At 38.1% G+C, this 14,464-nt stretch overlaps 1 protein-coding gene across 13 annotated transcripts in view; it reads left to right on the top strand.

Annotated features, from left to right (window-relative positions):
* The window catches only part of MYO9A (myosin IXA), a 307,192-nt gene that overhangs the window by 87,838 nt on the left and 204,890 nt on the right, over positions 1–14,464 (top strand). For 12 of the 13 annotated variants that reach the window (XM_050796252.1, XM_050796251.1, XM_050796254.1 and 9 more), the window contains 3 exons: positions 1,232–1,294; positions 7,679–7,778; positions 9,570–9,626. In XM_050796252.1, coding sequence (XP_050652209.1) covers positions 1,232–1,294; positions 7,679–7,778; positions 9,570–9,626 — 220 coding nt within the window. The remainder of the gene's footprint in view (positions 1–1,231; positions 1,295–7,678; positions 7,779–9,569; positions 9,627–14,464) is intronic. The other variant, XM_050796259.1, reaches the window with a different exon arrangement.

Here is a 14,464-nt window from a genome sequence, read left to right as displayed (position 1 = left end):
CTGTGGTTTCACTTTATGCAGTTTCAGTTACCCAAAGATAATTGAGTATAGTACAGTAAGATGTTTTCAGAGACCACATGCACATACATTTTATTACAGTGTATTGTTATAATTGTTCTATTATTTATTTATTTTGAGAAGGGTCTCAATCGCCCAGGCTGGAGTGCAGTGGTGCAATCTTGGCTCACTACAACCTCTTCCTCCCAGGTTCAAGTGATTCTCCTGCCTCAGCCTCTAGAGTAGCTGGGACTACAGGCGTGTACCACCATACCCGGTTAATTTTTGTATTTTTTGGAGTGACGGTGTTTCACTGTGTTGGCTGGGCTAATCTTGGACTTCAGGCATGAGCCACTGTGCCCAGCCCACTTGTTTTATTTTATTATTAGTTATTATTAATCTCTTACTGCAGTGGTCCTCAGCCTTTTTGGTGCCAGGGACTGGTTTCATCAAAGACAGTTTTTCCACAGACTGGGGGATGGAGGAATGGTTTCGGAATGATTCAAGCGTGTTACATATATCATTAAATTCTCATAAGGAGTGTGCAGCCTAGATCCCTCGCATGTGCAGTTCACAATAGATTTGACATTCCTATGAGAACCTAATGCCGCCACTGAGCTGACAGGAGGTGGAGCTCAGCTTTGCTCAGTTGCTGGCCGCTCACCTCCTGCTGTGTAACCCGGTTCCTAACAGGCCAACCACTGTGAGTCCATGCCCTGGGGGTTGGTGACCCCTGTCTTCTGTGCCTAATCTATAAATTAAACTTTGTCGTAGGCATGTATGTATAGGAAAAAAAAACTCAGGCCAGGCACCCCTATAATTTCAGCATTTTGGGAGGCTGAGGCAAGCAAATTATTTGAGGTCAGGAGTTAAGAGACTCACCTGGCCAATCTTGGCTCCCTGCAACCTCTGCTTCCCAGGTTCAAGTGATTCTCCTGCCTCAGCCTCCCCAGTAGCTGGGACTATAGGCGCCCGCCACCACGCCCAGCTAGTTTTTTGTATTTTTTTTTTGTTGTTGTTAGTAGAGACGGGGTTTCACCGTGTTAGCCAGGATGGTCTCGATCTCCTGACCTCGTGATCCGCCCGTCTCGGCCTCCCAAAGTGCTGGGATTACAGGCTTGAGCCACCGCGCCTGGCCGATAGTATTCTTTATACTTCTACACTGTCTCCAAATATTTGTCTACCTTATATTAAACTTTATTATTTATATCAACCAATTTTATTTTTCTTGTAGTGCCTATGTTGAAAAATATCTACTGGAGAAGTCCAGACTCGTTTATCAAGAGCATAATGAACGGTACGTATTTTTATTTGTGTAATTAGATGAAGTTAACATTTGTATCATGCAGATTGACTTTTAAGGTCTTTGTGTATTATGACCCTTAATTCAGTTTATGTCATGCATAGCTTTATGCATAATTGCTATTTCTGTCATGGGCAGAACTTTGCAGTTTTTCAGAGGCTGCTAGGAGATCTTTATTTGGTATATAGAACTATTGCAAACTGTCAGAACAAGTAAGTAGTTTCTCAGTTGTTCCTCATTCCTCTTGGTGAGCAATGTACCTCGGGACTTTTCTCCCATTTCCTTAGTGTTCTTTTTCTAACTTGAGAAAAAAATTTTCAATAAAGCTCTTAATTTGATTGTATTACTTGAGGTATACAGGTCTTTAGAGATGATGTATGTGGTATCCCTCAGATGGAGAAATAAGATAGAGAAGTAAATTAATTATTTGTTTCATCCTGCAGTGAGATTTGGTTAAGAGAGGGTTTGACCTACATTCAAATATTGGATATGCCTTGGGCATCTCACTTAACTTCTCTGCTTCTTGTTTATTTATTCCCATTTTACAGATGGAGAACTATTAGTAACTTTTTCTAACACATTTTAATGATGATGAAATAAGGGGATATAACTCTTATTTCCTTGGTTTTGGAGAATGAATGAGAGGTGAAGATCCAGTTTTTACAAACCAATTCTCTAGAAGAGTTTGTGAAGGATTGGGTTAATTCTTTAAACGTTTGGTAGAATTCACCAGCAAAGCCATCTGGTTCTGACTTTTATTTGTGTGAAGTTTTGATTATTAATTCAAACACTTCAGTTATTATAGATCTGTTCAGACTTTTTGTTTCATCTGTAGTCAGATTTGGTAGTTTTTATCTTTGCAGGAATTTGTACATTTCATCTAGGTGGTCTAATTTGATGCCAAAAACTTGTTTTATAGTATCCCTTACAGTCTTTTTTGTTTATGTAAGATTGGTAGTAATGTTCCTCTTTCATTCATTCCTGAATTTGATTCTCTGTTTCTTTCTGTGTCTGTCTCATCAGTTTAAAGTTTAATTTTGAAGATCTTTTCAAATAACCAGTCTTTAGTTTCATTGATGTTCTCTCTTTCCTTTTCCTATTTCATTTATTTCTGCTCTGATGCTTATTATTTCCTTTATTCTGCTTGCTTTGGGTTTAGTTTGCCGTTTTTTTCTAGTTTCTTAAGGTGGATGGTTAGGTTATAGATTTGAGATCTTTTTTATATGGGTTTACAGTTATAAAGCCCCTCTAAGGACTGCTTCAGGTGTTTTCCAAGTATTGGGTAGTGTTTCGTTTTTGTGCATCTTGGAGTGTTTTATAATTTTGCTTGTGACTTCTTTAACCCACTGGTTACTTAGGAATGTGTTGTCAAATTTCCATGTATTTGTATTTTGGAAATGTGATTTCTTATTTCACTGCAAAGCGTTTGGAGTAGTTGTATGATTTCAGTCTCCTTAAATTATTGAGACTTGTTTTGTAGTAGACTACACATGGTCTACCCTGGAGGATACTCCATGTGGACTTGAAAAAACATATCCTCCTTATGTTGGCTGGAGTGTTCTATAAACATGTGTTAGGTCTAATTGGTATATAGTAATTTTGAAGTCCTCTTTTTCTTGTTCATCTTCTGTCTGATTACGTTCTTCAATATTGAAAGTGGAGTATTGCAGTCTCTCAGTATTATTGTTGAATTGTGTACTTCTTCTCTTAGTTATGTCAAGTTCTTTTTGTGGCCAGGTGCACTGTCTTACTCCTGTAATCCCAGCACTTTGGGAAACCAAGGCAGGTGGATCATTTGAGATGAGGAGTTTTAGACCAGCCTGGCTAACATGGTGAAACTAAAAGTACAAAAACTAGCCAGGTGTGGTTGCATGCGCCTGTATTTCCAGCTACTTGGGAGGCTGAGTCAGGAGAATCACCTGAACCTGGAAGGTGGAGGTTGCAGTGAGCCGAGGTCTCACCACTGCACTCCAGTCTGGGTGGCAGTGCAACACTCCGTCTCAAAAAAAAAAAAAGTTCTTTTTGCTCAATGTTTTTTTGGGCTCTGTTCTTAGACACACATGTATATATTTTAAATTGTTATATCTTCTTGATGGATTGGCCCTTTTGTCATTATAAGATGGCCTTCTTTGTCCCTAGGAGCAAGTTTGGTCTTTAACTTTATTTTACCTGGTATTAGTAATAATTAGTAATTATTGTTTTATCTGGTATTCTCTAGCTTGCTTTTGGATATTGCTTGCATGATATCTTTTTTTTCTCATCTTTTTATTTTTAACCTATTTGTGTCTTTGAATCTAAAGCTTGTCTCTTGTAAACAGTATGTAGTTGGGCCATATATTTTGTTTTTATCCATTCTGCCGTTTATCTACCTTTAGAATAGAGCGTTTAATGTACTTAATGTAATTATTGATGAGGTAGGATTATTAATACCATTTTGCTGTTTGTTCTCCATATGTGTTAACGATTTTTTTTGTTCTTCTGTTTTTCTATGCCTGCCTTCTTTTGCATTAAGTAAATGTTTTCTAGTGTACCATTTTAATTTCATTGGCATTTCTTTTTATTATTTTTTATATTCTTATTGGTTACCCCGGGTATTGTAGTTAAAATCTTAACTTATAACAATGTTGTTTGGAATACTGACAACTTAATTTTGATAATATACAACAAACTTTGCTTGTATGTTGCTCTTTTCCCTTCTTGCTCCTTTGTCCTGTAACTGTTATGCAAATTACTTCTTTATGGTGGTACATCCATCAACACATTTATAATTACTGCTTTATGTAATTTTTCAAGTTTAATAGGAAAAAAGTGTTATAAATAAAAAATAGGCCAGGTGCAGTGGCTCCTGCCTGTAATCCCAGCACTTTGGGGAAGCCAAGGTGGGCAGATCACTTGAGGCCAGGAATTCGAGACCAGCCTAGACAACATGGCAAAACCTTATCTCTACAAAAATTAGCCGGGTGTGGTGGTGCACGCCGGAGTCCCAGCTACTTGGGAAGCCGAGGTAAGAGGATCACTTGAAACGAGATAGAGGTTGCAGTGAACTGAGATTGTGCCACTGCCCTCCAGCCTGGACAACAGAGTGAGGTCCTGTCAGTCAATCAATCAATGAGTTAATTAATTTATACTGTCTTTTATATTTGCCATTGTTCTTTATTTCTTCATGTTTAATTGAATCTTGTCTAGTATCCTTTTATTTCAGTCAGAAAAATGAATTGCCTTTAGTATTTCTTGTAAGGCCCATCTGTAGCTGTGAAGTCCAAGTTTGTTTATCTAGCAGTGTTCTAATTTCTCCTTTATTTTTCCTGGATATATACTTCTTGATTGACATTTTTTTTTCCTTTAAACATTTTGAATACGTTATCCGTCTGCCATGGTTCCTGATGCGAAATCAGCTGTTAATCTTATATTAGGATTCCTTGATGAGGAATTTCTCTCTTGGTGCTTTCAAAATTCTTTGTCTTTGCCTTTGAAGAATTTTGGTTTGTCAAAATGTGGATTTCTTTGAGTTTATACTTTCTAGAGTTCATTGAGTTTCTTGGATGTGCAGATTAATGTTTTCCATCAAATTTGGAGAGAGATTTTGGCAATTGGTTTTTCAAGTACTCTTTATGTCCTTTTCTTATTTCTCCTTTTAGAACTCCTAGTATGTATAGGACACTTTTTTTCTTTCTTTTCTTTTGGTTTTTTTTTTTTTTTTTTTTGAGACAGAGTTTCATTCTTGTTGCCCAGGCTGGAGTGCAATGGTGAGATCCCAGTTTACTGCAGCCTTTGCCTCCCGGGTTCAAGTGGTTCTCCTGCTTCAGCCTCCTGAGTAGCTGGGATTACAAGTGCCTGTCACCATGCCCAGCTTTTTTTTTTTTTGTAATTTTAGTAGATACGGGGTTTTACCATGTTGGCCAGGCTGGCCTCGAACTCCTCACCTCAGGTGATCCACCCACCTCTGCCTCCCAAAGTGCTGAGATTATAGGCGTGAGCAGCCTTGAACTCTTGACCTCAGGTGATCCACCCACCTCTGCCTCCCAGAGTGCTAGGATTATAGACATGAGCGACTGTGCCCCCCATGGGAGTCTTTTTAATGGTGTCCCACAGGTCTCTGAAACCTTGTTTCTTATCCTCCGTTTTTTTTCTTGTATTCTTTAGACGAGAGTCTGTTAACCTGTCTTCATGTTTTTTGATTCTTTCTTCAAGTTCACTGGTTCTTCTTCTACCTACTCATATTAGCTGTTAAGCTCCGTTAGATACTTTTTCATTTCAGTTATATTTTTCAACTCAAGAATTCTTTTTTGATTAATTTCTTATGAGTCCTGTATATTAGTCTCTATTTGGTGAGATAGTGTTCTTATATTTTTCTTTAGTTCATTAAATGTAACTTTCTTTAGTTCATTGAACACGTTTAAAATAGCTGATTAAAATCTTGTAAGTCTAATGTCTGGGTTTTTTCAGGGACAGTTATTAATACTTTTTCTACTTTGTATCGGCTATACTGTCTTCTTTCTTTGCATGCCTTATAATTTTTGTTGTTGTTGTTGAAAACTGGATTTTTTTTGGCTGGGTGTGGTAACTCATGCCTGTAATCCCAGCACTTTGGGAGGCCAAGATGGGTAGATCACCTGAGCCCCCATGACTTCCGAGACCAGCCTGGGCAACATGGGGAAACTCTTGTCTACAAAAAATACAAAAATTAGCCAGGTTTGGTGGTGCACACCCGTGGTCCCAGCTAGTAGGGAGACTGAAGTGGGAGAATCACCTGGGCCTAGGAGGTCAAGGCTGCAGTGAGTCATGAGCATGCCACTACACTCCAACCTGGGTGACAGATATCCTGTCTCAAAACAAAAATTGGTTTTTGTTTTTGTTTTTGTTTTTGTTTTAAGACAGTCTCACTCTGTCACCAGGCTGGAGTGCAGTGGTACGATCTCGGCTCACTGCAACCTCCGTCTCCTGGGTTCAAGTGATTCTCCTGCCTTAGCCTCCTGAGTTGCTGGGACTACAGGTGCATGTCACCATGCCCAGCTAATTTTTGTATTTTTAGTAGAGATGGGGTTTCACCATGTTGGCCAGGATGGTCTCCATCTCTTAACCTCGTGATCCGCCCACCTCCGCCTCCCAAAGTGCTGGGATTATAGGTGTGGCCACCACGCTCGGCCGAAAAATTGGATTTTTAAAATAATATAATGTGGCAACTCTAGAAATGAGTCCTCTCCTTACTAGGGTTTGATGGTTGTTTTTATTCCTACTGTTTGTTTTGTGACTTTTCTGAATTAATTTTATAAAGTCGATATTCTTTTTTGAGTGTGGCTATTGAAGTATCTGCTTATTTAACTTAGTTGTCAGGTAATAACTTGACAGAGATTTATTTAAATGCTTGGAAACAATAAGCAAGCCTCTCACTCCTTGCCACAGGGCTCTCTATGTATATTGTTCCATGCCTTCAACATTCAGCTAGGTATTTTACAGATCTACCTTAGCCTTTATTTTCTGCTTGTAGGGAAGTTCAGAGTTAACCAGAGGTGAGAGTTTATATTTAATCTGTTTTTTTTCTGAGAGCACATACAACCCTGGGCATGCCCACAGGGTTCTGCACGCAAATGGCCTTCTAGATTCCTAGGAAATTTCTTGGAGGTTTTCAAAGCCAGTATGAAGATCACATTCACCAGCTTTTCCTTTTAAGTTTCTTGATTAGCCTATTGTTTGCCCCAACTTTGATCCACTGCTTTAGGAAGTAGGCTGTTCAGCCTCAGTTTCTATGGATGCCTCTGGGGAAAAGATCTTTGCACCATGTGAAGTCTGAATGAGTCTCCTAGAGTCAGTCGTGAATATGGCTGCTTACAGGGACCCACCATACAGTTCAAATAATGGTATTTCTTAGGGAATGAGGCTTTGAACAAGCTCAGAACCTGTTCTGACCTTTCTGGTAGCTGCCAGGCTTCTGATCTCCAAGTTTGCAGGCTGTTGGTTTTCAAGGGAATGGAATAGGGCAAGTTAAAAACACTGCAAAGCCATTTTTTAATTGAGATTTGGCTCTTTTTATTGAGTAAACACTCTCTGGGTTGTTGCAAGCTTTTGATTAGTTTCCACAGTTCTGAAAAGGTTAATTATGACAGATTTGCCAGATTTCTCATTGGTTTTATGGAGAAGAAAATTTTCAGAGGTCCTAACTTTGTTAATTTTGCTGCCTTCATCCCTCTCTCTTGTATTCCACATCCAAAACATCATTCAATTTTTAGGAGTTCTTAAATGCTGAATTTATCACATTTATGTTAAAAAATGAAGCAAAGCTGATACATTTTACTAATTACTGTTTGCTTCCCTCCTCCCCCTGTTAAATGATAACCATAAATCACACATTATAAAACTGTACTTCTTTGTTTCCTACAGGAACTATCATGTATTCTATTACCTCTTGGCAGGAGCAAGTGAAGACGAGAGATCAGCATTCCATCTTAAGCAACCAGAGGAATATCATTATCTCAATCAGGTGAGAGTTCATAAAAAGCTTTTTGAAGTATAGGGCAGTATTAAATTTAATGCTTGAAAAGTGTCTTTTTTCTAGTACTTTCTTTCCCAAATCTACAAATGGATATTAGCTAGCACTTTCATACATGTACTCTACAAATTTATGTGATGCAGTTCTCAAATTTGAGGGTAATTACCATCCTCATATAAATGTTAAAAGCTCAGATAATGTATGTGCTTTTCGTTTTCTGTGAAATTCTGTGGGAAAAAAAAACAATAAGCTGTTTATTGATACTTCTACTCTATTAGAAAAATGCTTTACTTTTACTAAAGTGATTTGCCTTTTACAACCCCAGGATATTAAATGTTACTAATGATTAATTCTTGTCCTTTGCTAAGGATTACTTGAAACCTAATTTGCATGTTTTGAAGTCTCATACACATACGTCTTTGCATGATACTGTGACATTGACTTAGAGTATGACTATTCAAAGGCAAATGACTTAGAGAATTTGGATCTTTCCTCAAAACTCAAAATTCATCCCTAAACTTCCACATTAAGGAGTAATTCTCACTTTTCATTATATTGACTTTACCAATTTTATTATTTCTCATAATAACAAAAATTTTACAACCAGCATTAATGGAATTAGTAAAACAAACAATAGATCATTTAAATAATAGATTGTCTCCCCTTATTTTTCCGTTGTTGGAGGCAAGATGTAATGTCTATGGAAAGAAATTCTTTTATGACAGTTAAAAAAATCCTTATGAAGGTTTTGTAAGCAAATTGACACTGGTGGTGGTTCAAAGATAGCAGTATATATTTAGGGTTATGAAAGTTATATCTTTGGCTGAGTGCAGTGACTTACACCTGTAATCCCAGTACTTTGGGAGGCTGAGGCGGTTCAATCACCTGAGATCAGGAGTTCGAGACCAGCCTGGCCAACATCATGAAACCTTGTCTCTGCTAAAAAATACAAAAAAATTAGCTCGGTGTGGTGGCGCACGCCTGTAATCTCAGCTACTTGGGAGGCTAAGGCATGAGATCACTTCAACTCAGGAGGCAGAGGTTGCAGTGAGCCAAGATCATGCCACTGCACTCCAGCCTGGGTGACAGAGTGAGACTCTGTCTCACAAAAAAAAAAAAAAAAAAAAAAAAAAGTTATACCTTTGGCTTTCCCCAAGATATACAGTGTGTTGCATTAACTGTTATTTCTTAATTTTGAAACTGCATATATTAATATAAACTAATGACTTTGTATTAATATATTGCGCATTCCAAGTTATTTAAAGTATCAATTTCTGATACAATATTATTAATTTTTACGCATAGAATTAAGTAGCTTTTCAAAAATATTTGCTAATTCAGCTTCTGAATTTTTTCCTCCCCAGTTTAAACTATTTGCATTATATTTGGGTGATTAAAGATTTTCTTTTTTATAAAGTAACGATCTCATAAATGAGCTGATAGTTGTTAGTATTAGAGAACTCTGGAATTTTGCTGTTCTTTCAGATCTTTTTGTAATTAATGACCATAATATATTTCTGTCATAATGTCAGTATTCATAGGATATGGGACTCAGTTTATATAAATAACAGTCACTGGAGCCTATGGTATATATGAGTTGGGTAGTATAGTATACAGTCTCCCAGAATGTGAAAATTTACTTCATTATTTCTTGTTTTATGCTGCTACGCAAAATAACTTTTCAATGGATAGCAGCAGTACTACCTGCACACCACATCTAAGAGATCATTAGAAAATTATAATAACCATTACTTCTACCTAACTAATCTGCCTTACTTTCAGATAACAAAGAAACCCCTCAGACAGAGCTGGGATGATTATTGCTATGACTCTGAGCCGGTCAGTACAAGTACCTAAATATTCTGTGTTCCTGTCAAAGGGTCCTCACATTGCTCATTTGCATCCATCTGAAGATTTAGAATGCAAATCAGCTGAAATACAAATAATCCTAGGAAGGAAGATAAATCAATGTTTCATTTCTTTTGAATGATTGATTTATATCAGTATAGTTTGTTGATTTAAAACCAGTTAATTTACTTTTTTTTGGATATTTTCTGGTCATTAAGACTTAGTCCACATTCAATATTTATTTTGACAAACATTAATTGATTATATTCCTGATTCTTCAGCATTGCTGTGGATTTGTATGAACTATAGTTTTTTTCCCCTTTTATTTTTTAGTAGTTTCATTACCCACATACTACGAGTAATAATTATTGTTTATTTCAAAAAATTGCATCCTTTATGTTTTATATGTCAACAATCTTTACACATAATGAATGCATGAATTTTTTTTTTTGATTTTTTTTCCCAGTAGCAAGAGTCTGTAGCCTTAATAAAATTATCCAAAAATAAGTATTGAAATTCCTATAAATAAGGTTTTTTTTTTTTTTTAATTTTTATTTTTTGAGACAGAGTCTCGCACTATTACTGGAGTACAGTGACATGATCTTGTCTCCCTGCAACCTCCATCTCCTGGGTTCTAGCAATTCTCATGCCTCAGCCTCCCAAGTAGCTGGGATTACAGGCGTGTGCCACCAGGCCCGGTTAATTTTTCTATTTTTAGTAGAGATGGGGTTTCGCCATATTGGCCAGGCTGGTCTTGAGCTCATGGCCTCAAGTGATCTGCCCATCTTGGCCACTCAAAGTGCTGGGATTACAGGTATGAGCCACTATGCCTAGCCTATTTTCTGTTTTAAATTGAGTGATTTAAGGGGATACATGATGTAATATAGAGTGAATAGGTATATTTTGCTTTAATTTTTTAAAAATTGTATTATTGTATTTTAATAAGTATATATTTAAATTAGAGACAGAGTCTCACTATGTTGTCCAGGCTGGTCTTGAACCTCTGGCCTCAAGTGATTCTCTTGCCTTGGCCTGTCAAAGTGCTGGGATTATAGGCATGAGCCACCATGCCCAGCTAAATTTAGCTTTATTTGTTATATTTTATGACAAGTTTGTAACTATAAAAAGAACACAAAATTTTTTAAAAATTTTTCAATTAAGTTAGTTCTAAAAAGGCTGAAAACACACACTAATCTTCCTATATCTATTAATTAACTAATGAATTAATTTATTAAATATTCTTTCTGAAAACATTTCTTAGTCCTTGCTTTAAAGAACCACAACTTTGATTCGTGCTGCATGTTTATAAACTTTACTAATTGCCGAACTAGCCTATTTCACAGGTGAGAAGATTCAGTATACATGGATAATAATTTTTTTTTAGATAAATTTTGATTGTATTACTGTTATGTAACCAAGTAATTTTGGAGTTTAGATTTAACATTTTGGGGGAAAAAAACACTTGACATTTAAATTTATAGATTCTGATATATTTTAACAGAAAAAATTTAAGTTGTTTTGCCGTTCTTTTTTTTTTTTTTTTTTTTTTTTTTGAGACGGAGTCTCACTCTGTCCCCCTTGCTGGAGTGCAGTGGCCGGATCTCAGCTCACTGCAAGCTCCGCCTCCTGGGTTCAGGCCATTCTCCTGCCTCAGCCTCCCGAGTAGCTGGGACTACAGGTGCCCGCCACCGCGCCCGGCTAGTTTTTTGTATTTTTTAGTAGAGACGGGGTTTCACCGTGTTAGCCAGGATGGTCTCGATCTCCTGACCTCGTGATCCACCCGTCTCGGCCTCCCAAAGTGCTGGGATTACAGGCTTGAGCCACCGCGCCCGGCCTGTTTTGCCGTTCTTAAGAAGCTCCCCCTTTTCCTTTTTCACGTACTACACCAAGTGACCATGCCTCCTTGGAAAGCAGGTAGGGGACTGCAAACACATACTGCAAATAGAAGAGATCACCTGTTCTGAGCTTACAGTGAAGCTGTGAACTGATCTGCTACTTTTCAGAGGTAGTCTAAGTAATACTTAAGAATTTGGGGGCCGAGAGTAGTGGCTCATGCCTATAATTCAACACTTTTAGAAGCTGAGGTGGGAGAATTGCTTGAGACTAGGAGTTTGTGAGACTAGCCTGAGCAACAAGGCAACACCCTATCTCTCCAAAAAGTTAAGCCAGGTATAGTGATACACGCCTGTAGTTCCAGCTACTCAGGAGGCTGAGGCAGGCAGATTGCTTGAGCCCAGGAGGTTGAGGCTACAGCAAGACAAGATCACACCGTTACGCTGCAGCCTGGGTGACACAGCAAGACTCTATTTCAAAAAAAAAAAAAAAAAAAAAAAAGGATTTGTGCTCTGAAGCAGAATGACCTAACATGAATATTGGCTGGTTTATTTTCCAGTATCATTTATTTTAGGGGTTAATAATGGTCTTTAAGTTTTGTGAGTCTTAAAGTTGTGCATGTAAAGAACTTGATAGAGTACATAATCCTTAGTAAGTGCATAGCGAATGCTGTTGCCACCATTTAAGTCATCATTACCCATCTTTCCCTTTAGAAGAACTTTGTATCCATAATCTGCTCTTCCCTTAATAATACTTTTGTCACCATTATCGATTTATTGTGTTTGAATATCTATTATAGTTTGAAATTTAATTTCTGATTGTTTTTCTTATGTTAATTAATAAAAGCAAACAGTCAGAGGATCTTTTATTCTTTCCTGTTAGCTCTTCCTCATAATATATTTGGGGACAAACTAAACTTTGTTTCCCTGTGAGTTATTAGAACTTATGTGACTAGCTTCATAGGTAGAGAGGATTGAGGACTGTTCTGTTGTACTACATTACTTACGTATTTCGTGGAATTGTATAAATGGTCCCAAGGAGACGTGTAGTTAGAAAATTGCTTTTTACAAGGGACCTGTTGTTGCCCTTGTATGGTGATTTAGTTCCATTTAAGGGTTATCCTATTAAATAAGCACAAACAGCAGTGTTGCATGGGAGAGAGCAGGGGATTTGGAACTACATAGATTTTGGTTTGGCCAGCCCTGTTATTTATAAGATTTTTTTTTTTAACCTTTGGAAAGTTATTTAACCTGTGAATCTCTTTTCTTGTCTGTAAATGTATATATAATTATCTCCTTGTGTTTTGAGGTTTCAGTAACTCTCATGGTGACTGACATGTAGAAGAATATTTAATAAGTGCTAATTTCCCCTCTTCAAGTGGTAATAATCTATTAAATGTCTTTTTATTTTTATTATTAATAACATCTCAACCTTTGTTTCTTCAATTATAAAATATGAAGAATGAATTAAATACTGGTAATATGTTGGCTGATGTCTGCCATTGTACCTTAAAGCTGATCTGAGGCTAGGCGCGGTGGCTCACGCCTGTAATCCCAGCATTTTGGGAGGCCGAGGTGGGCGGATCATGAGGTCAGGAGATTGAGACAATCCTGGCTAACACAGTGAAACCCTGTCTGTACTAAAAAGTACAAAAAATTAGCTGAGTGTGGTGGTGGGTGCCGGTGGTCCCAGCTACTAGGGAGGCCGAGGCAGGAGAATGGCGTGAACCCTGGAGGTGGAGCTTGAGGTGAGCTGAGATCATGCCACTGCACTCCAGCCTGGGCAACAGAGCAAGACTCCGTCTCGAGAAAAAGAAAAAAAACAAAGCTGATCTGAATAACTTCAATGTAAAGGGTCAGCCAGCCTCACCAAATTCTTTTATTTATCTGAGCCTTGAATTTTAGGGTCCAACTATTAGGTAGGGTTTTAATGGTAATTGCCATAAGTGATAGTCTCAGGACACCTGTGTCCATCATGCTGCAGAGGGATTTGACCTGTATTATTCTGTGGAGACAAAGCTCCAACCTTGGTCACTACTACCTTTACAGGAATCCAAACGTTTATAAATACCTGGAAGCTCATTTCCTGTGTGGTAGACCTCCTATAATGCTTTCAGGGATCATGATGCAACTTGGGCAAGATACTCTGAAACCATGTTTTCATCTACTCTGTTTTAAGTATTTTTGCAGTGTAAAGATTCCTACTGCCAAAACCCATCTGTCAGTTTGTAAATTTGTGGTCACACACTTAAACATTGTCTTTCTGGCTTTATTCCTCACCCTCCTCTGCCAGTCTGGTATAAGGTCTCCGCATACTGCACAACTTTCTCTGCGTATATTTTTTCGTTTAAAAAGCACTTCACATCTGGCCAGATACGGTTGGTCACGCTTGTAATCCCAGCACTTTGGGAAGCCTAGGCGGGTGGATCACTTGAGGTCAGGAGTTTGAGACCAGCCTGGCCAACATGGTGAAACCTTGTCTCTACCAAAAAACAACAAAAAAAAATTAGCAGGGCGTAGTGATACGTGCCTGTAGTCCCAGCTACTCAGGACGCTGAGGTGAGAGAATCACTTGATCCCAGGAGGCATAGGTTGCATTTAGCCAAGATCGTACCACTACACTCCAGCCTGGGTGACAGAGTGAGACCCTGTCTCAAAAAAATTTAAAAGAAGCACTTAACATCTTTTTTTCTTTTCTTTTTTTTCTTCTTTCCCTCCTTCCTTCCCTCCTTCCTTCCCTCCTTCCTTCCTTCCTTCCTTCCTTCCTTCCTTCCTTCCTTCCTTCCTTCCTTCCTTCCTTCCTATTTTTTTTTTTAATTTGTTTTTCGAGATGGAGTCTCACTTTGTCATTCAGGCTGGAGCACAGTGGCATGGTATCAGCTCACTTCAACCTCCACCTCCCAGGTTCAAGCGATTCTCCTGCCTCACCCTCCTGAGTAGCTGTGATTACAGGCGCCTGGCACCACACCCAGCTAATTTTTGTATTTTTAATAGAGA

Source organism: Macaca thibetana, chromosome 7, assembly GCF_024542745.1.
Source record: "Macaca thibetana thibetana isolate TM-01 chromosome 7, ASM2454274v1, whole genome shotgun sequence".
Lineage (NCBI taxonomy): Eukaryota > Metazoa > Chordata > Mammalia > Primates > Cercopithecidae > Macaca > Macaca thibetana.
Note: the sequence above shows the minus strand (reverse complement) of the source record. Positions and strands in the feature narration are given on the sequence as shown.